Genomic DNA, 19237 nt, shown 5'->3' on the forward strand with positions numbered 1-19237 from the left:
AACACTTCAAGCAGCTCTTTGCCATGCACGGCAACTACGACTTTGCCGAGGGCGGCGGGGAGGAGGAGGCAGAGGCGGAGCAGGCGGCCCAGGCGCCACCGGGCGGGGGCGGGGGCGAGGGCCGGGCGACCGCGCCAACGACGCAAGCAGTGGCAGCGGCAGCGCCGGCGGCAGAGGCGGCGGCTGAGGCGGTGGCAGAGGCGGCGGTGCCGGAGGAGGAGCCGGAGGAGCCGACGTGCCGGAGCCGTCTCCCGGCGAGCAGGCGAGGCTGGCGCGTCCTCGACACGCCTTGAGTTGCGTCCATAGGCACTATGTCTACGGCGAGCTGCGCATCCCCTTCGAAGCGGAGGTCGGCCATCTGCCCGCTCTGTGTGTGGCTCGAGTTCTGTCTCACTCCAGCGGCGGCTGGTTGGTAGGACGGGTGGATGCGCGTTCGTGAGACGTCGCTGCCGCAAAATTGGCTGCTGCTGAGCTACTCGCGGGCCGACCCCGACTTGGTCGAGATTGTCGGCGAGGGAGACGACGGCCTCGCCGCGCTGCGCGCCGCTGCTTGCGACTCCGGCCGCGTCTACTGGGCCTTCTTCCTGGTCGTGGGCGTCGACACCCGCCGCGGCGTCGTCTCGCGCCGGCCAAAGTACGTATTTGCGACGGTGGGCGGGGCGGAGGTGGACGTGCGCACGCGGACGCGGGCGCTGCTGCACACGGGTGCGGTCGGCGCGGTGCTGCAGGAGGCACACCTCCACTGCGAGGTGGAGTCGGCGGAGGAGCTCAGTGACGCAGCCGTGGCGGCCCGGCTGGCGCAGATAGGGGGCGCGCACCGGCCAAACGGCTACGACTTCGGCGACGGCGGCGGGGCGGTTCGGGTGGAGGAGGAGTGAAGGTCGGGTGGAGGAGGAGTGAGGAGCGGCGTGCTCGTCGAGCGTGCTCGTAAGAGAGCCACGGCAGAGGCGGCGGCGGGGGCACTACGGAAGAGGTTCTCGTTGGGCGTGCCCAAGCTGCGCAGCGCGGAGGTGGTCGGTCCTGTTGTGAGAGTGCTCTCATGTGCCGCACGAGCCGCGATAGTGCCGAGATACCGGCGGCGCCCGCATGGGGCCACGGCGTCGCTCGAGTGCGCCTGAGAGAAGCGAGAGGGTGCTTTATGTTGTGCGCCCCCCGGCGGTTCCGGTTTGCCGGGTGTGCCGGGTGGTGGCGCGGCTGCCGGTTCGGGATGCGGCTTGTTTGAGGGTTCTCAAAAACAAAACACATCCCGCGAGCCACTGGTCGCTACCCGCAGCGAGCGCGCTTGTCCTCGCGCCCGTCTTCCAGGGCTTGTAGCCGCGCCTCTAGTGCGAGGAGGGACGTCGTCAAGTCCTTGATGCGCGCGCGCGCCGCGTCGTCCCGGCCGCCGCTGCCGCCACCGCCGCCGCCACTCGGCATGCAGGCGGCCTCGATGGCCTTCACCCTCGCCGCGAGTGCGACCAGCTCGGCCCCCGTGTCGGGGCTGCAGCGCGTCTCCTGCCACCGCGCGTCCTCAGGAGCGCCGACGGCCTGGGCGGCCTGCAATCCGTCCGACGAGAGGCCAAGCGCGTGGTTGTGATGCAGCCCGGCCGTCCCGAGCGCGTACGCGGCGAGGGCGTCGCGGCGCAGCGCGTAGCGAGGCGCGAGCTGACGCCAGACGACCTGCTCTGCCAGCGCGGCCGGGACTGCGGCGGGGGCAGTGGAGTACTGGCATCCGAGCGGCGCACTGCAGGCGTCGCAGGTGATGCAATCCGCCGGGAATTCCGAACCCTGGAGCGCGCTGTTTGAGCCGCTGTCCGCAGGAGGGCTGACGGTCACCCCGAGAACGGCGTCTACAATGAGCGCATCGAGCGCCTCGACGGTGCAGACGAGCTGGTTCGAGTCAGTGATAACCGTGCGGCACGACGCGCACTGGAAGACGAGCGGGCTGTCGATCTCACCCATCGATGCTTTGAAATCTCGATGCTCTAGAACTGCGCTGCTCACCCAGCGCAACACCAAGCAAGCGCCTCCCTCCCCGCCACCACCCTTGCCCTCGCCGGCCTGCCGCCTTCCGGAAAGAAAGAATTTTTGGTGCCCGCTTACATCTATGGAATTGTGCTCCTCCGGGGGTCGCCCGTCCCCTGGGGATTCTCGACGGCCGCCGCTCCGTCGCTCGTCAGACAAGTATCCGGGCGCTGTGACTGAAGGTGGGTGGGTGAGCAGGAAGGTGGCAGGCAAGCCGCAAGTGTGAGTGAGTGGGGAAGAGGGGTGGCCCCTGGCCTTCGGAGGCCGCCGGCCAACGCAGCCGCCTCCGCCACGCTCGCAGCGGAGCCGCCGCCTTGCGCCTCTGTCGGAGCGGCGGCCGCCTCCGCTAGTTCATCCCGCCGCCAAACCCGCCGACCGAGTTCTCGTACTCTGGGTGCTCGCCCCATTTCGACGGAAACCACAAAACGTTGCCGAGGGTGCCTACGCGCACCGCGAGGAGGGGTGAGGGAGGGAGGTGTGGGAGGTGGGACGCCGCCACCGCTCGTTCTGGCGGGCGCCGATCACGTAGCAGACCGCCAGGGCCCCGTTGTAGCCGCACCAAAAGGTGTTGAGTCGCACCTGGGTTTGACGGGAGGGGAGGGGAGGGGAGCGGACGCAGTCCGGGCGGTGCGAGGTGTGGGCCGCAGGCCGCGGGCGCGCGGCGCGCGTCAAAGCCGTAGACGTCGGCATGCAGGACGTGAAAGAAGCAGAGCATGAAGGCAGCGGCGTGGTAGAAGGCGAAGGCCAGGTAGATCCAGCCCGAGTTGCCGACCGGACTCACCGCAGCCGCCAGCGCCATCAAGCCTATCACGAAGACGAGGCCAGCGCACACCCAGAGCAGCAGCACGAGCTGCTTCGCCGCGTCGCTCATCAGCTCTGGCTGCTTCGCCGGCACGTACCTGCGGCCGCGGCGCCCCGAGGGCCACACGCGTCAGCAGCCACTCTCCGAAGCCGGGCGCGAGGCGTGTCAAAGCGTCTAGGGGCTTGTGCGGCGGCGGCGAGCGCGCGCCATCTTCGCAGCAGCACTCCTGCGTGCCGACGGGTGGATCGCGGTGAGCCGCACGCGCCGACTCTCCCCACCAGCCACAGCCGGCCCCGCCGCCCACCCCGCGCCGAAGGTGATTGCGAGTGCGCGCGCACTCCGCCCTCGCGCCCGTGTGGAGGCGGCGGGCGTGGGATCGCTGTGTGGAGACTGCGCGCGACCCACTCGCACCTGGGTAGAGCAGCACCGGGATGGGCATCCCGAGGTTGACTGCAGCATCGAGCCAGAAGAGTCTACGGGCCACACCGAAGGAGGCGTGTGTGGGGAGTGGCAGTGCGGCCAGCGCGCCGCTGCGATCGGTGCGATCGGCTTGCAGGCAGGGGCGCGGACGCACATCCGCCACGAGAGCTGCTCCTGCATCGCCGATGGCCGAAGCGACGGCGTGGACTGTAATGCGGGGCGCTGACGAATGCAGCGGCCGGAGCACAAGGGCGGCGCACTGTTTTTTTTTCGCTAAGCGCGCTTGGCTTGGCTATCGACGGGCTCACTTTTGCTCGATGCCGTGCGCCGAGCGGCGCTTCAAGGCGGCGCTGGTCTCGAGGGACCACGGCGACAGCGCGCACGTGGCGAAGCCGGGCGAGGCGCAGCACGCAGGGCCTGCCTGCTCGCCGGCAAGCAAGACCTACTGCCGCTGCCCTGGCATGTCGGCAAACGCTGCAGCAGTCAAGGCGCTGCGCAAGGCGCGCGAGGAGACGCCGGAAGAGGAGGTGTGGGAAGGGCTGCGGCTCTCAATCTCCTAATCCAAAACTCACACAATGCAGTTTGCGCTGTGCCTGTGACACACACACACACAACAACAAACGCCCGCGACAAAAACAAGTACCACACCGTCCGCGGCGGCTACCTGACTGAGTTCTACCCCAAGAGCGTCCCGCTCCCCGAGCCCGAGTCCCTTCCAGCTACCGACGCGATTCTCAATGGCACTTGCAAATCCACGTACCCGCGGCCGCGGGCGCTCGCTGCCATCAAGAATCACAAGGACTGGTACGCGCACCAGGAGCTCGTCAAGGCGCGGGATGTGCACGTGTCAAGAACAACCCGTCCCTCGGAGACAGCGCCGTCAACAACCGCGAAGCCGCGCGCTTCGTCTCCGCCTCAACGCCTTTCGCCGGCAAGGCCTTCGATGTCCGTGTCGACGGTACGTACGCCACCGCCCTCTCCTCCGACACCCTCCAGGACGAGCTGCAGCGGAAGCTCGGCCTTTGGCTCTCCGCGGCGCTTCCCACCCTTCGGGTCGCGCTCGAGCGGGGCATGCCAGTCGATTTCTTCGGCGACTACCTTTACAACAAGGCCCACCACCGGCGGCCCCACGACGGCGTCCTCGCCGCCTGGGCGGACGCGATGCGCGCCCCGGCCAACGCGCCGGTCGTGCACGGCGACAAGGAGAAACCAGAGCTCACCCGGCAGGACAACGAGGGGTACAAGACTGTGACCTCGCAGAACCCCATGCGGGACCGGGGGGGTGCGATGAAGTGAATGAAATCAAGCTCTGGACGCCCCTCCTCAAGACCTCCTCGCCGGGCGTTGGCAACGCCTCGAGTGGCGGCACGCCCGCCTCCGTTGGCCACTCCTACGCCTTCGGCCACACCGAAGAGAAGGCCCGCCGCCTAAACATGGGCTGCAAGGCGCGCGGGCAGCCCGGCCAACCCTTCTCCCACAAGACCGGCCACGGCTACGTCAAGGCGCATCGCGGTTTCTACCACGACGCGATCTTTGTCAAGCGCAACAACTTCAACCTGCTGCTCCACGAGACGTTCGGCGGCGGCTACTCGCCCACCGCTGTTCTCAAGCTGCGCCGCCTCGCGCGCAAAGTCGTGCGCGGCAGCGTTGACCGCACGCCACGGCCTACTCGCCCAAGTACTCGCTCTCTTTTATGTCCCACCATGCAGAGCGCATCTCTCTCTCTGTTGTGCGAGGCGTGAACCGCGCCATTCGCTCTCACCTGGCAACCCTGTCTGCACGCCTCGCGCGAGCGTGAACAGGGCTCCAGGCCCCCCCCAAATGACGTGTGAGTGTTAGAGTTGTTTGGACTTTGGTATTGCTAAAAATCTCTCTCACACACACACAGTTTGGGCTGGATTGTCGTAGACGTTTTTCCAACGTGCTCACGGGTCACGGCTACGGCTTGATTGAGCTTTGCTTGTGATTGAGCTTTTCCCAATTTAGGTGTGGGTGGCGGACCGGTGGTGGGGGCCGGGGGGATGGTGTCGAGCCTGTCGAGGACTGGGGCTCCACTCGAGGTCATGTTCATAGATTCCAAAGCATTGTTAATAGCAAAGGGGGGAAAAGGTACCCTCGACCCTCACGCCTGCAACCCTCGCGCGACAGCACACCACTGCTCCGCACGAGACACCGTTGCAGGACCAACCCCAAAACGCGACAGCGCACACAAAATAGGGAGGGTGGGTGGGGAAGCAAAACAGGCCGTGTGGGGTGTGGGTGTCACGAGGACAGACGTCCACGAAGACGGTGGACGGACGCAAACTCCTTATCCGATTCACACTCACGGCTGTCCTACTGGTCATATAGAAAGTCGGCCGTCTGCGAGCCCCCGGCTCGCCGACGGCGAGAGAGATGCCACGAGGGGTCGCGGTGGCGTCCATCGCCAGGCTCCCTAGCTCAACCGACGACCCTTCGGGATCGACGGCCGATCGTCATGAGCCTGTCGAGGACTGGGGCTCCACTCGAGGTCATGTTCATAGATTCCAAAGCATTGTTAATAGCAAAGGGGGGAAAAGGTACCCTCGACCCTCACGCCTGCAACCCTCGCGCGACAGCACACCACTGCTCCGCACGAGACACCGTTGCAGGACCAACCCCCATCGCCATCCATCGTAGAACATGATCTCGAGCCCTGCCCCAGCCCCTCAGCCACTACACCATCATAGTCACTCGCGCGAGCCGCTCGATGCGCGAGGCGAGATCGAGGCCGGCGTAGTGCTGCTGCATCGACCTCTCTCGCTCCTGCTCGTTCCAGCCGAAGATGCAGTCGATGTCTGTGATGGTAGCGCCCGTGACATCGCTCGTGTCCCGCGCCACCTTGTCCGAGAACCGTCGGTTCGAATGGTGGGCAAACTTGACAATTGGGTTGCCCGCCTCGTCCTCCTCAATCGCAAGCTCGAGGTCCTCCTCGTCGCGCTCGCGGAGGAGCTCGTACGCGAGCTTGAGCGCTTTCGTAGAATGGCTATATGACAAGCAAAACAGGCCGTGTGGGGTGTGGGTGTCACGAGGACAGACGTCCACGAAGACGGTGGACGGACGCAAACTCCTTATCCGATTCACACTCACGGCTGTCCTACTGGTCATATAGAAAGTCGGCCGTCTGCGAGCCCCCGGCTCGCCGACGGCGAGAGAGATGCCACGAGGGGTCGCGGTGGCGTCCATCGCCAGGCTCCCTAGCTCAACCGACGACCCTTCGGGATCGACGGCCGATCGTCATGGAGGCGTCGACGTAGACGGTTGCGGCTGGCGTAAAGTGGACGGCGTCGTTGAGGCTTGCACGACGGGGGCGGCGAGCGGCCGGGGAGTGGCGCGAGAGGGGCGGGAGGGCTTGTGGAGCAGGCGTCTCACATTCTGTCCACGCACCACGCTCGCAGATGAGGCTTCGCATTCTTCTCGCCGCGTCTTTCATCGGTGGTACCGTTGGCTTCGCTTCGGCCGGGCCCGAGCCCGAGCCCGAGCTCGTCGATTGCACGTCCCTCGCCTACCACTTTGACCTGGACATCAACGACACGACGTGCGGTGTGAGGACCAAGCAGAAGGTGTCCTGAAGACGTCCATATGTCCCTTCACCCGGAGACGGCCTGAGCCCTGGTGTCGAGGTGTCGAGGCCCTGTGTCGAGGGTGTCGAGCTGCTGTCGAGGGATAGAGGTGTCGAGGCCTGTCGAGGCCTCTCGAGGCCTGTCGAGGCCTGTCGAGGCCTGTCTAGGCTGGGACCATGCTTGTCCGTGTCGAGGTGTCGAGGAGTGGTGTCGAGGGTGTCGAGGGTGTCGAGCGTGTCGAGCGTGTCGAGCGGGTGTCGAGTGTTGTCAAGGTGTTTAGCGTCTAAGGTGTCGAGGTATCCAAGGTGGCAGGATGCAGTTGCAGCCCATAACAAAACTTGGGCCGCAGCTGCAAAGGCCAAATCCCTTAGTTGCAGCCTCTCAAAGTTGCACCCCTGTTGATGTAGCACAACCTGTGAGCACAACCACAGTATACTCTGTGGACATTTGAGGACATCAAGCTCACTAGTGCCAGGAGTCATTGCCACTGCACAAGGTGCTGTGCAGGCGCAGCACCTAAGGCTACAGCACACCCCATGCAGCAGCGTCGCCGGTGCAACTGACCACAGCGCTCATGGCACAGGCTGGTGCCATGAGTCAGTGGACATTGCCACTGCACAAGGTGCTGTCCAAGCAGCTAACAAGGGCTACAGTACCCCATCGCAGCAGCGTCGCCGCCGCTGCCAGCGTCGCCGTTGCAGCGTCGCCAGTGCACAAAGCGCAATGGTCCAATGGACCACAGGTCCGCACTCATGGCACAAGCTCACTGGTGTGAGGATTCATTGCCACTGTACAAGGTGCTGTGCAGCACCTTAGGGCTACCTGAGTACTGCCATGTTTGCTGCATCAACAGGGGTGCACAACTGCGCTGCAACTTGAGCTAGAACTTGAGAGGCTGCAACTCAGGGATGAAAGTACTGCCAGCCAAGTTTAATTGCTGCTGCAACCCTGATTTCTAACTCTGTGACTCCAATGGGTCTACGTCTCTGCTGTGTTAGGATCATCAGAGGTGTCGAGCGGTGTCGAGCGGTGTCGAGCGGTGTCGAGCGGTGTCGAGCGGTGTCGAGAGGGGTGTCGAGGGGTGTCGAGGGGTGTCGAGGTGTCGAGTTTGGCACCTTGACACGGACGAGCATGGTTTCAGCCTAGATGGTGTCGAGGGGTGTCGACTGTCGAGGGGTGTCGAGGGGTGTCGAGGGGTGTCGAGGGGTGTCGAGGGGTGTCGAGGGGTGTCGAGGGGTGTCGAGTTTGTCGAGTTGGCATGGGTTGTCGAGGTGTCGAGTCGGTGTCGAGGTTTGGTGTCGAGGTGTCGAGGCCAGGGCTCAGGCCGAGAGCATACTGAGCAGGCGCGCATGGAGGGATCTACTGGCGAGACTTGGGCGTGTCCGTGTGAGAGATCCGCGGATCTCCAGTCTTAACCCCTAAACGGCTACCGAAACGGGGTGCCCGGAAGGGCGATATCACGGCGGCCTAACTGTGCCTCCGTGCGCTCGCCACATACCCCCTGCTGCCCGAGGGTCGTGTTAGCACTTTATTGGGCACATACAGAGGCGGTGGGAAGCCACCACGTTCCCTTCAAATTTCCCGCCACCGAGCTCCGGAGCGCGCTCTGCACGAGCTCCTGGGACGCGGTTTCGTCTTTCGATCCCAGACGGTCGTCGCACGTCGGCGCCCCAGTGAGGTCCGCCGTCATAGGTGTAGCACGCTACTAGACACACTGCCTCCAAGTTGAGCGGTGGAAAATTGTGACGAAGCCACGCACCGAGGCGCCGGCGTCCCTCTGGCAATCTGCCACCGACAGCAACACGCCTTTGATCACCGGCTGCTTGCGCTCCGCATACTCTCCAGAAGCTGTTGGTTGTGTGGCTGGTGATACTTCTATCAGCCTTCCTCATGCATAATGTTGCCGTTGAGCTACGAGGCTGCAACCCGTCGTCATTTGAGTTTGCTGCCAGCCACACACAGCGCGTTCCTGCTGCACGAGAATGGTTGGACAGGTGTGAACAACACCTCGTGGGGGCGGCACCGCAGGCGTCCATTGAGGGGTCCAGGTGATAGCCCTGGGCGGACAATCCATACGCCTAGTTGGACTTCAGATCGCCCGATCGCGTCCCGGTGAACTGACGTCGGATTTGTGACGCCGCCGCACCGCGCCGCGGCCGGGGGCCCTCCGGAGGCTGAGGATGGCCGTGGCGGACCGAGACGAGCTCTGGGAGGTAAAGTGTCAGTGTATACATTGTAGAGACAGACCATTGTGCACAATATATCTCTCAGTCTAGCTAAGCCAGGGGAGGCTATTCTGGGCGTCAGTACTGACAGGAACGCCGTTTAGGGGTTAATCTACACTATCTCTACCCCAACACTCTCCTGTTCTTGCGCAGAGATGTCCATTACTCTTGTTTGATGACCCGCCACTCAGACCGGCCACTCCGCCGCCATCCCCCGCACCGCCTTTGCGAGGGCGAGCCGGTTCGTCCCCGGCATCGACTTGACCAGCCAGCCGAGCATCCTCCGGTGGTCGCGGCCGCGCTGCGCCCACGCCCTCTCGAGCTCGTCGTACGTGCCGATGCCCTTGCTGTTCAGCTTTTTCGAGAGCGCCGGCCCGATGCCAGCCACGCGCTCGAGCGAATCTGCGCCGCCCCCGCGCGGGGTCGACGGCCGCCGAGCAGCCCGCGACGCGTCGCCCGCCCCGCTGCTGGAGGGTGCTGCTGGTGCGGTCCTCGTGGCGGGCTCGAGCCCGTAGCCGCGGTACTGCAGGTGCGCCTGGAAGGGCGCGAGGGAGGGCTGCCCCGCGGTCGCCGCCGAGGCGGCCCACGCCGCGCTGGCCGCGTCGGCGCCCTGCTCCTCGATCAGCCAGCGCCACACCCGCGCCAGCGCCTCGGCGTCGACCAGCGCGTCGTGGGCGCCCTCCAGCGCGCCGCCGCGGGGAGAGGCTCGCTCGAAGAGGGCTCCGAGCGTGAAGGGGCCGGGTGCGCCCCGGGTGTAGCGCGGCCGGGGCCGCAGCGCGGCGCGCGCCAGCGGCAACGTGTCGACAAAGGCCGCCCGAGGCTCGCTGAGCAGCGGCGAAGGGCCGCCAGTCGCATCGCGCACGCAGCGCCGCAGGATCGGGACGTCAAACCGGTCGCCGTTGTGCGCCGACCAGACGAGCGGCCGCGTCTCGCTGACCAGCGTCTCGCGGAGCCAGCCCTCGAAGGTTGCCCACACCTCTGCGAACGGCCGCGCACCTCGCTCTGCCAGCAGCTGCTTGGTGATGCCGGTGACCGCGGAGGCGCCCGGATCGATCTCGCATTGCGGCATCACAAACTCGCAGAAGCTGGCGCCGCCCTCTCTCCGCGAGTTGGCCACGACGCACGCAAACTGGACGATCTCCGCCTCGTCCGTATTGAGACCGGTCGTCTCGAGGTCAAAGGCGAGGCCGGCGACCCACTCCTGCTGCGGCAAAGTCGCCAAGACTCTGCAGCGGCGCGAGAGGAGGCGCTGATGCCGCACCGGTGCGGCACGAACAGCGCGGCAGCGCGACCAGGACGACGCGAGGAGGGCGAACAGAGTCGTCATTCGCGTCGGAGGCGGCGCTGAGTTCGACGAGGGCCTTGTGTGATGACGAGAAACGGGGCTCCGCACTGTCCCGACGCGTTCCTTCATCTTTTTCAGTGTACTTTTTTAGCTTACTGGGAGAAAAGAGAGAGGGGGTTGTGTTCTCTAGGCCCCCTCTCTCTCTCAGTGTATGTAGCTCTTACGTACATTCCCGTAGGAACTCTTTTTGGGTTGCGCGTGTTCTTTCTTTTTTTACTTTGCACGGGACTGGCGCGCACACAAAAGCTTTTGCGCAGCAACCCGCGGCCGGGCAACACTTTAAAAAAATAGAATTATTCTTCTTTTCCGGCTGGGCGGCGATGGCCATGACGCACCGAACGACCTAGCCACTGTGGGCTGGTACGCTGTCGTCCGCGGACGTGCGCGCAGAGGACTAGTCGAGACAAGGAGGCGTTCCCTTGCTCACTCCATCCATGTGCATACTCGCGCTCGCGCTCGAGAGCCACCCTGACTTCCCTCTGATTCTCCTCTTCAACCGCGACGAGCGCTTTGACCGCGAGACTGAGCCGGTCGCGCCGCACGAGGACGGCTGCGTACACGCGACCGACGTCGAAGCGGGCGGCACGTGGATGTCGATCAACTCGCACACGGGAGCGCTCGCGGCCCTCACCAACGTTCGCTGCGCCGGCCCGACTGGCCGCCCTCTCGAGTCGCGCGGCGTCCTCGTCCGCAGGGCCGTGCTCGGCGAGGCGTGGGTGGCGCTGCACTCCAACGCGTACGCCTGCTTCAACATGCTGTGGGGCACGCTCCGCGCCGACGGGGCGAGTGAGCTCCGGCTGAGCGCCTGCGCGCCCTCGTCAGAGGGCGACTTTGCAGTGAGCACGACGGAGCTGCGGGTCGAGAGGGGCCGCGCCGCCGTCCTCACCAAGACCAACGACGCGAGCGGCCAGATGACGGGCCCGGCGTCGGCGGCGGGCTCCGACGCGGCGTGGCCAAAGGCGGCGTGGCTGCAGCAGGAGGTGGCGCGGCGGCTCGAGGGGGCGCGCCCAAAGTGCGCCGGCAGGGCGGGCGCGGAGGAGCTGCTGCGGCTCCTGATGCCCGCCATGAGCACCTCGGCGCTGGCCGGCGCCGCCGCAGAGGCGGCCGAGGCCGCGCGCGGCGTGCACTCGCACCACGCGGCCTGGTCCGAGCGGCGGCTGCAAGCGGCGCCCTTCATCACGCCCTTTGACAACCACGCCGGCCCCGAGCCCGCCGCGGTGGGGAGCCACGCGCCCGGGTACGCGCCCTCGTGGTACGGCACGGTCTCCCAGACGGCGTGGCTGCTGAGCAAGAGCGAGGCGTGCGTGTGGGTGGCCTACCGCGAGACTGCGCGGCCGCGGGGCGATATGACGCACGGCGCGGGCGGCACCGAGCCCGCGGCGGTGGGCGAGCACGGGCCGTGGCGGTGGCAGAGGGTGCCGCTGCCACGGACGTAGCCGGCGGCGCGACAGGCAGTGGAGCGTGCGCCAGGCGTGTGAGAGCAGGAGTGGTGGAGAGTGGTGGGGTTGTGGGCTGTGCCTGTGAGATTTGTTTGTTGGACTGGTGAATCAGATTGCGTCATCGTGGCCACAGCACACCGTGGCATTGCGCTTTGCGGGCCAGGTCTTCGGGTGAAATTCTCAAAAAGGTGCAGCACTTCTAGCCGACATCGACAAAAGTCCCTCTCTTGCCCCGCGGCGAGCGGCCCCGCCGGAGGCGAAGAAAATTTCGCCATCTAGCGCTCGCAACACATAGATTTGTGCATAAATCAACACCTCCAATCTTCGGGGGAGTGACGGATAAAGGCGTGCGAAAGAGCTAATGAATCCGAAAGCAGCGAATCCAAGTGATGGCCCGCCGCAGGCGAAGAAAATTTAGGGTTGGGGTTCCCCTATGCCAAAGAACTCGGAGAGGATTTCGGCGGCCGGCGTCGAGGCACAGCGGTTCGCGCTGCCTGCTCGCGCTGGTTACACCGTTGCTGTGGCCGTCTTCGTCCGTATTGTACACCGAGCTGGCGCCACAGCAGAGTACAACAACGGCTCGGACGAACTGCTCCACGGTACTACATCATCAGAGGGCCCGGCAAGGTCCACGGCGGAGCTGGCGGTGGTGGGAGTGGTGGTAGGAACGAAGGCGCACCTGTCGGCGATTCACCGCCGTTCGTTCCCGTCTCTCAAAGCTGGTTACACCGTCGATGCGCACATCGAGGCGCTCGTGGACGAGAGAGACGTCGCCTCCTCTTTCGTCCCGGGGCACTGTTCACGCCGGAAGGCCCCGTACACTGCCAAGTACATTAGCCTTCATCTCTCCTACCGCCGGCCGGGAGTGCAGCCGCCACCAGTGAGATTGCCTCGACGTTGGCACCTGCGAAGTAATGAACAACAGGCAGTGCGTCATATGGCGCTATGATAGCCCTGCGGTGGACGTCCTCGACGCAGACGAGGCGGAGCTCATCTGCGCGGCGCAGATCGCCGACTGTCTCTCCCTCCCTGCGCGAGTGGTTGCACCACCCTGGATGAGGCATCTGGGCTGGGGCAGGGCCGTTAGTAGAGGAGGGCGACTGAGGGCGCGAGGCCGCCAATCGTCAAAGTCTGCTGCGACTGACTGTCGGTCACTGACTGAGCAATGAGCAATCGCATCGGCGGTTTCACTCACGCTCACAATCGGGTTACATCCAGGTCTCTGTGCGGGATGTGCTGGGGGGCTGCCCCCCAGTCGATTGCCGCATAGTTCGTCGATGTAACCCTACCAGAAAGCTGTATTCACACCTACCCTTCCAAAAAAAGAAATGTCCCTGCTTTTGTCGAAGATCCGGCGGGTTTATCGGAGCATCACCCCTTCCATGTACTTCACCGTCACGTAGCCACCGTTGTACTTAGCGTACTTGCCCGTAGCGCCGAGGACGGCGAAGACGTGCGTGCTCGCCGCTGTGACGGGCCGCTCTCTGGCCCTCGACCGCCTTGTCGCGTGTGGTAGTTGAACTTGTAGTTGCCTGATACGGTGAAAGAAGGGGAACATAAGTCATAAGACGTTCGACACGAGGCAGGGATTTTGCCCGCGACGGTACAGCGGCACGCAGCACGGTACCGCACGCACCTCCGAAGATGACTTGGTCCTCGGCGTCTGGTCGCCGCCGACGTCGTCGTCGTGCTCGTGGCCGTGTGATACGAGTACTTCTCGTCCCAGAGGCTGCCGAGAGGTGCGTGCCGCTGACATCGGTCGGCAAGAGGTAGGAGAGGATTGTGAAGAGGCCGCCTCCGTCGATGGCAAGCTTCGTGCCGCTTGCCGTCTCCTGAGCCCTGGCCTCGACACCTCGACACCAAACCTCGACACCGACTCGACACCTCGACACCCCATGCCAACTCGACCAACTCGACACCCCTCGACACCCCTCGACACCCCTCGACACCATCTAGGCTGGGACCATGCTCGTCCGTGTCAAGGTGCCAAACTCGACACCTCGACATCCCTCGACACCGCTCGACACCGCTCGACACCTCTCGACACCGCTCGACACCGCTCGACACCGCTCGACACCACCTCGACACCTCTGATGATCCTAACACAGCAGAGACGTAGAGAAGACCCATTTGGAGTCACAGAGTTAGAAAATCAGGGTTGCAGCAGCAATCAAACTTGGCTGGCAGTACTTTCATCCCTCAGTTGCAGCAGCCTCTTAAGTTCTAGCTCAAGTTGCAGCTCAGTTGCACCCCTGCAATGACCAATGTAGCAACCATGGCAGTACTCACAGGTGGCCCTCAGGTGCTGCACAGCACCTTGTACAGTGGCAATGAATCCTCACACCAGTGAGCTTGTGCCATGAGTGCGGACCTGTGGTCCATTGGACCATTGCGCTTTGTGCACTGGCGACGCTGCAACGGCGACGCTGGCAGCGGCGGCGACGCTGCTGCGATGGGGTACTGTAGCCCTTGTTAGCTGCTTGGACAGCACCTTGTGCAGTGGCAATGTCCACTGACTCATGGCACCAGCCTTGTGCCATGAGCGCTGTGGTCAGTTGCGCTTTGTGCGCCGGTGACGCTGCAGCGGCGACGCTGCTGCAGCAGCGACGCTGCTGCGGTGCTGCGCCTGCACAGCACCTTGGTGCACAGTGGCAATGACTCCCGGCACTTGATGTCCTCAAATGTCCACAGAGAGTATACTGGTTGTGCTCAGGTTGTGCTACATCAACAGGGTGCAACTGAGGCTGCAACTAAGGGATGAAACAGCTTTGCAACTGCTGCCCAACTTTTGTTGTATGTTGATGGGCTGCAACTGCATCCACCTGCCACCTTGGACACCTCGATACCTCAGACAGACGCCTCTTGACAACACTCGACACCCGCTCGACACCCGCTCGACACCCTCGACACCCTCGACACCCTCGACACCCTCGACACCCTCGACACCCCTCGACACCCCTCGACACGGTCAAGCATGGTTTCAGCCTCGACAGGCCTCGACAGGCCTCGACAGGCCTCGAGAGGCCTGTGACAGGCCTCGACAGGCCTCGACACCTCTATCCCTCGACAGCAGCTCGACACCCTCGACACCGGGCCTCGACACCTCGACACCAGGGCTCAGCTCTCGGCATTCTGTACAGCCTCCTTCACTTCACATCCGAAGGGCCGGGCGGGGGCTAAGAAGCACACCCAGCGGGCCAGATGATCGGTATTGGGTTGCGGGCTAGCCCTAGTTTTGGGGGTGCGCGTTCGCAGGGAAAGGGCCGAAAGTAAACACGGTCTGCGAGGGTTGGTTCTGCGCTTTTTGGGTGTCCCCTAGCCGCGGAACGCAAAACAAAACGCATCGCGGTTTCTAGAAATTCTACCACGACGCGATCTTTGTCAAGCGCAACAACTTCAACCTGCTGCTCCACGAGACGTTCGGCGGCGGCTTCTCGCCCACCGCCGTTCTCAAGCTGCGCCGCCTCGCGCGCAAAGTCGCGCGCGGCAGCGTTGACCGCACGGCCTACTCGCCCAAGTACTCGCTTTCTTTTATGTCCCACCATGCAGAGCGCATCTCTCTCTCTGTTGTGCGAGGCGTGAATGAACCGCGCCATTCGCTCTCACCTGGCAACCCTGTCTGCACGTCTCGCGCGCGCGTGAACAGGCCTCCAGGCCCCAAATGACGTGTGAGTGTTAGAGTTGTGGTATTGCTAAAAATCTCGAAACGCCCCCTCTACTCGGAGCTAAGAAACACCAGACACGCACACGACGTACATCCTCACTCGACGTCACCCCTCAGGGCCCCTCCGTTCGGCCTCCCCGCCCCCCCATCCGAGGGTGCTCCCTTCTCCTCCCGAACCAGCGCTTTCGTATTTTCTTCTCATAACAAGCTGTGAAAACACATTTTGCTGCCGCAGTCGGGCTAGCGCTGTCGTCCTTGCTGCACAGGTGCTTTATCCCGATAAACACGCCCCAACCGCGCACCCCCCCCCCCCCCCGCGCGCGCCCGATCGCAGCACGCGTCGATGTCCTCCGAAAACAGAACCGCGGCCTCAAAAACATCGCTCCGTCCTCCGATGCGCGACTGTCGCTGCCACAGCAGGCCAAACAACCGCGCCACGATGAAGAAGTTTGCGATGAATAAGGACCAGCTGATGGGCGGAGGCGCATCCGCCAGCCCCTGGGGCGGCGGCGGCTACGGCGGCTCCTCTGCCGTCGGCCCTTCGACCTCGTGGAAGCCGCCCTCCGAGGAGGAGAGCCTCGAGCAGCTGCAGAAGCGGATCGACGACCACGACTCGGCAATCAAGGATTCGCTGCATCGCACTACGGCTATGGCCAACCAGACGCGCGAGGTTGGCGCCGCGACGCTTAGGGACATTCACATGCAGGGGGAGCAGCTCAAGGGGATCGCAGCGAACCAGCAAAAGGCGCGGGCTCGTGCCGCGAGGTCTCTGCACGCGGCGGGCGGGCGCGACGTCTCCCCTCCCCTCCCCCCCCCCCTCCCTCTCCCCCCTCAGGTCGAGGAGAACCTGCAGACCTCGAACAAGCTTCTGCGGGGCATGGAGTCGTGGCGGGGCACCTTTGTCAACTGGGCAGCCGCTGGGCGGAGGAGGGAGTAGAAGGGGAGGGGAGGAGTCACTGGGAGCGAGGCGGCGACCAACGCGTAGGCCACGGGGACCAACAAGGAGATCAGGAAGACCGTGGCGCACCGCGACCCGCGCGGGGAGGACAAGAGCGAGGAGGCTCGCTCGCCCTGCACCACGGTTGCCCGCACCTCGGCTGCTCCAGACGGCCGCACGGACTCACCGGCACGTGCGCGCCTCGCCCCTTCCCGCAGGCTCAGCGGGCGGCGGAGTCGGCAGTGGCGCCGACGCACCTCGCTTCGCGCGCTCCGCCACCGCGGGCCTCTCACCCACCGCCCCTTCCCCTCCAGGCGCAGCTCGAGGCTGCAGGAGGCAGCGGCTGGAGGCGGGAGCAGGTGTACGGAGGCGGCAGCGCCGCGCCGGTGACGGACGAGTGCGACGCGCTCAGCCAGATCTCGTCCATCGTGGGCGACCTCAAGCTGCAGGCCGACGCGATGAACAAGGAGCTCAAGCTCCAGTCTGGCCAGCTCGACGCCATCGACAGCAAGGCGGACCGGAACGCGTCGCAGCTCGAGGCGACAAACATGCGCACCAAGAAGCTCAGTCGCCGATGAGGGCAGTGAGGAGAGAGAGGAGGGGTTCAATGGGCGGCGGCGGGCCGACTCTGGTGGGGTGTGAGTGCTTGTGATCAATGCGCGTTCGCAGCGCCGCACGTGTGCGTTCCCGTCATACACAGGCTTACAGGGCGTGTGCCGGGACCGAGTGAGCTGTCAGCGGCGTGTGTTCGGTTTACGGTTCTTTGTGCGACCATTGCGTCACTTACTCGTTTGGAGTCACGTTTAACGAGTTGGATCGGAACCCTGCACAAAGACCGAAGGCGGGGACTTGCGCTCCATTTTTTACCCCCATCTGCCATCTGGATATCGTCTGTGTGCGCACACACACACACACACACACACACACACCGCTCACCCACGCGCACCGGGCCTTGCACTTTAAATGCCGTGGGGCTCCTGTCGTTAGACGTGGAGACGCGAGGGTTGCCCCCCCTTGCCCCACCACCTCGTGTGTGTGGAGAAGTTTACCTTACCTTACCTTACCTTATATCGTCTGTATGTGTGCCGTCTGTATGTACTGTGACTGTGTGTGTGCGCATTCTCTCCCGTAGGCCGTACGGCTTTACACGGCTACTCTGTAAGTTCGACTGCAAGCGAGCTGGACGTGGCGACTCTGTCTCTAAAGTTTCTCTGGAGAGGCTGGACTCTGTCTCTGACCTCTCTCTGTGTGTGTAACTGTCAACTAAATATTTAAGCTCAAGTGGAGCAGCAAATGTCGCCGCACCTCGCACCGCAGCGAAAGCCACAGCCGCTGAAGGGCCAATATGCAGGGGCGTCGCAGCTACATCTCGGGCACGATGGCGGCGGCGAGGGAGGCGGCGGCAGCGAATACGAGTACCGCGGCGGCGGTGGAGATTGCAATGCATCCCAGAGCCCCTTCGTGCACCTGTCGTTCGGCCCAACGACGCACTTGCACTCGCCGTTTAGAGAACCGCTGCCGCCACTGCCGCCCGGGAGAGTGTCAGTGAGATCGACGGACGCGGAGAGCGGCAGGTCAATTTGCGTGCCGTGCAACGCAATGGCCACCCTCGCCTCGAGTCGGACGGCGCCGGCCTTGAGCGTGTCGATCGATGTCAGCAGCGTATTGATCCCGCTGATGAGCGCCTCCACCGTCTCAGCGAAGCTCTGGTTCTCCTCGTCGAGCGAGAGCAGCTCGCCGAGGTAAGGTGCTAGAGGGATCGTGAAGGGCAAATCGTTCGTTGCGCGTGGCGGCAGCGCCGCGCTCTCAAGGTGCGCGGCGCCAAACGGCTCGCCAGACTCTGTCTGAAGCTCAAACGCGGCGTCATGCAGCTCGATGTCGAACTGGGTCGGATTGTGCACCTGCGCGCGACCGTGTAGCGCCGCCTGCTCCAATAAGCCGACGATGCCGCTCAGAGTGCACTCCTCCGGCGGGTCGACGAGGGTAGCGCTGATCAGGTAGAGGGAGAGCCGCGGGAGGCAGCCGGCGATGTGCTCGCCCAGGTCGCCAAGCACATCGTAGGGAGTGCGCTCCAGCGGGCACATGGACAGGCTCGCGTTGCCGAGGTTGTAGAGCTGTGCGAGCCCCGTCTGGTGGCTGGCAACGCAGCCGCTGCGTAGCGAATGGGCGCGCGCCTCCTCCTCCCCTTCTGCGACACCGAAGAGGTCCTCTTGGTCGAAGAGCGTTGTGGCGTCGGTAGTCTCGTGGAGCGTGCGATCGACGCCGAGAACGCTGCCCTCGACCTCCCACTCAGCAAAAAAGTCGTCAAAGGGGTGGCGTCCGTCAACCATGTTAGAGACGGCACGGTTCAGGCCTTCACCGCTGCTCATCTCGCACGAGATCTGCATCTCCCCCCACCTCGAGCCGCTGATGGTCGCGCCGCCCTCTTGCCAGCATGAGAGGAAGGCGCCGCGCTGTAAAGCCTGAAGCGGCTCCGCCCTGAGCAGTCCCCTCAGGCCGCAATCATCAACAGAGCTGCACGGCGACATCATCACAAATTCGGCGCCCGCGATGGTTAGTGGCAGAAGTCCTGGGTTGCGCACGGAGAGGCGCATTCGCAGCCGGATCGCGCCGCTCTCCGCCGAGCGCTCCTCAACCAGCCGCGCACATTCAGCGTCGGAGCACGGCTCGCAAGTTCCATCGCTTGCCGCAAAACATGCATCGATCGTGCACAGCTCAAGATCGACGCTGTCGTAGACCGATGGGAGAATGACGAGGACAGTCACGGGAACCAACACGACGGCCAGCAGGAGCACACCGCAGCACAGCCCTCGAATCACG

General features: G+C 64.3%; 6 protein-coding genes across 6 annotated transcripts in view; 3 read left to right on the forward strand and 3 right to left on the reverse strand.

Moving 5' to 3' along the window:
- The window catches only part of EMIHUDRAFT_243785 (hypothetical protein), a gene marked incomplete at both ends in the record, with an annotated part of 1482 nt that extends 604 nt beyond the window's left edge, over positions 1-878 (forward strand). The window contains 2 exons of the mRNA XM_005770897.1: positions 263-349; positions 417-878. Of these exons, the coding sequence (XP_005770954.1) occupies positions 263-349; positions 417-878 (549 nt within the window). The remainder of the gene's footprint in view (positions 1-262; positions 350-416) is intronic.
- A 331-nt stretch (positions 879-1209) lies between these two features.
- Positions 1210-2018, reverse strand: EMIHUDRAFT_445154 (hypothetical protein). The gene has a single exon (XM_005770898.1). It carries the CDS (start codon positions 1939-1941, stop codon positions 1264-1266), a length of 678 nt encoding a protein of 225 aa, XP_005770955.1. The 5' UTR covers positions 1942-2018; the 3' UTR covers positions 1210-1263.
- A 332-nt stretch (positions 2019-2350) lies between these two features.
- Positions 2351-3406, reverse strand: EMIHUDRAFT_243787 (hypothetical protein; the record flags this gene model as incomplete). Its single annotated transcript, XM_005770899.1, has 5 exons — positions 2351-2445; positions 2782-2903; positions 3111-3150; positions 3218-3279; positions 3381-3406. 5 exons carry the CDS (start codon positions 3404-3406, stop codon positions 2351-2353), a joined length of 345 nt encoding a protein of 114 aa, XP_005770956.1.
- Positions 3407-9219: 5813 nt separating this feature from the next.
- EMIHUDRAFT_243791 (hypothetical protein) lies at positions 9220-10359 on the reverse strand (the record flags this gene model as incomplete). Its single annotated transcript, XM_005770900.1, has 2 exons — positions 9220-9711; positions 9838-10359. The coding sequence occupies 2 exons, from the start codon at positions 10357-10359 to the stop codon at positions 9220-9222; spliced, it is 1014 nt and encodes a 337-aa protein (XP_005770957.1).
- Positions 10360-10702: 343 nt separating this feature from the next.
- Positions 10703-13282, forward strand: EMIHUDRAFT_424922 (hypothetical protein). The gene is made up of 2 exons (XM_005770901.1): positions 10703-11981; positions 13194-13282. Exon 1 carries the CDS (start codon positions 10812-10814, stop codon positions 11811-11813), a length of 1002 nt encoding a protein of 333 aa, XP_005770958.1. The 5' UTR covers positions 10703-10811; the 3' UTR covers positions 11814-11981; positions 13194-13282.
- A 2428-nt stretch (positions 13283-15710) lies between these two features.
- Positions 15711-17242, forward strand: EMIHUDRAFT_445163 (hypothetical protein). The gene is made up of 6 exons (XM_005770902.1): positions 15711-15746; positions 15898-16225; positions 16316-16390; positions 16466-16540; positions 16636-16662; positions 16732-17242. Exons 2-6 carry the CDS (start codon positions 15920-15922, stop codon positions 16993-16995), a joined length of 747 nt encoding a protein of 248 aa, XP_005770959.1. The 5' UTR covers positions 15711-15746; positions 15898-15919; the 3' UTR covers positions 16996-17242.
- The last annotated feature ends 1995 nt before the right edge of the window (positions 17243-19237 follow it).

The sequence above is a fragment of the Emiliania huxleyi genome, assembly GCF_000372725.1.
Source record: "Emiliania huxleyi CCMP1516 unplaced genomic scaffold EMIHUscaffold_399, whole genome shotgun sequence".
Taxonomy (NCBI): Eukaryota; Haptophyta; order Isochrysidales; family Noelaerhabdaceae; genus Emiliania; species Emiliania huxleyi.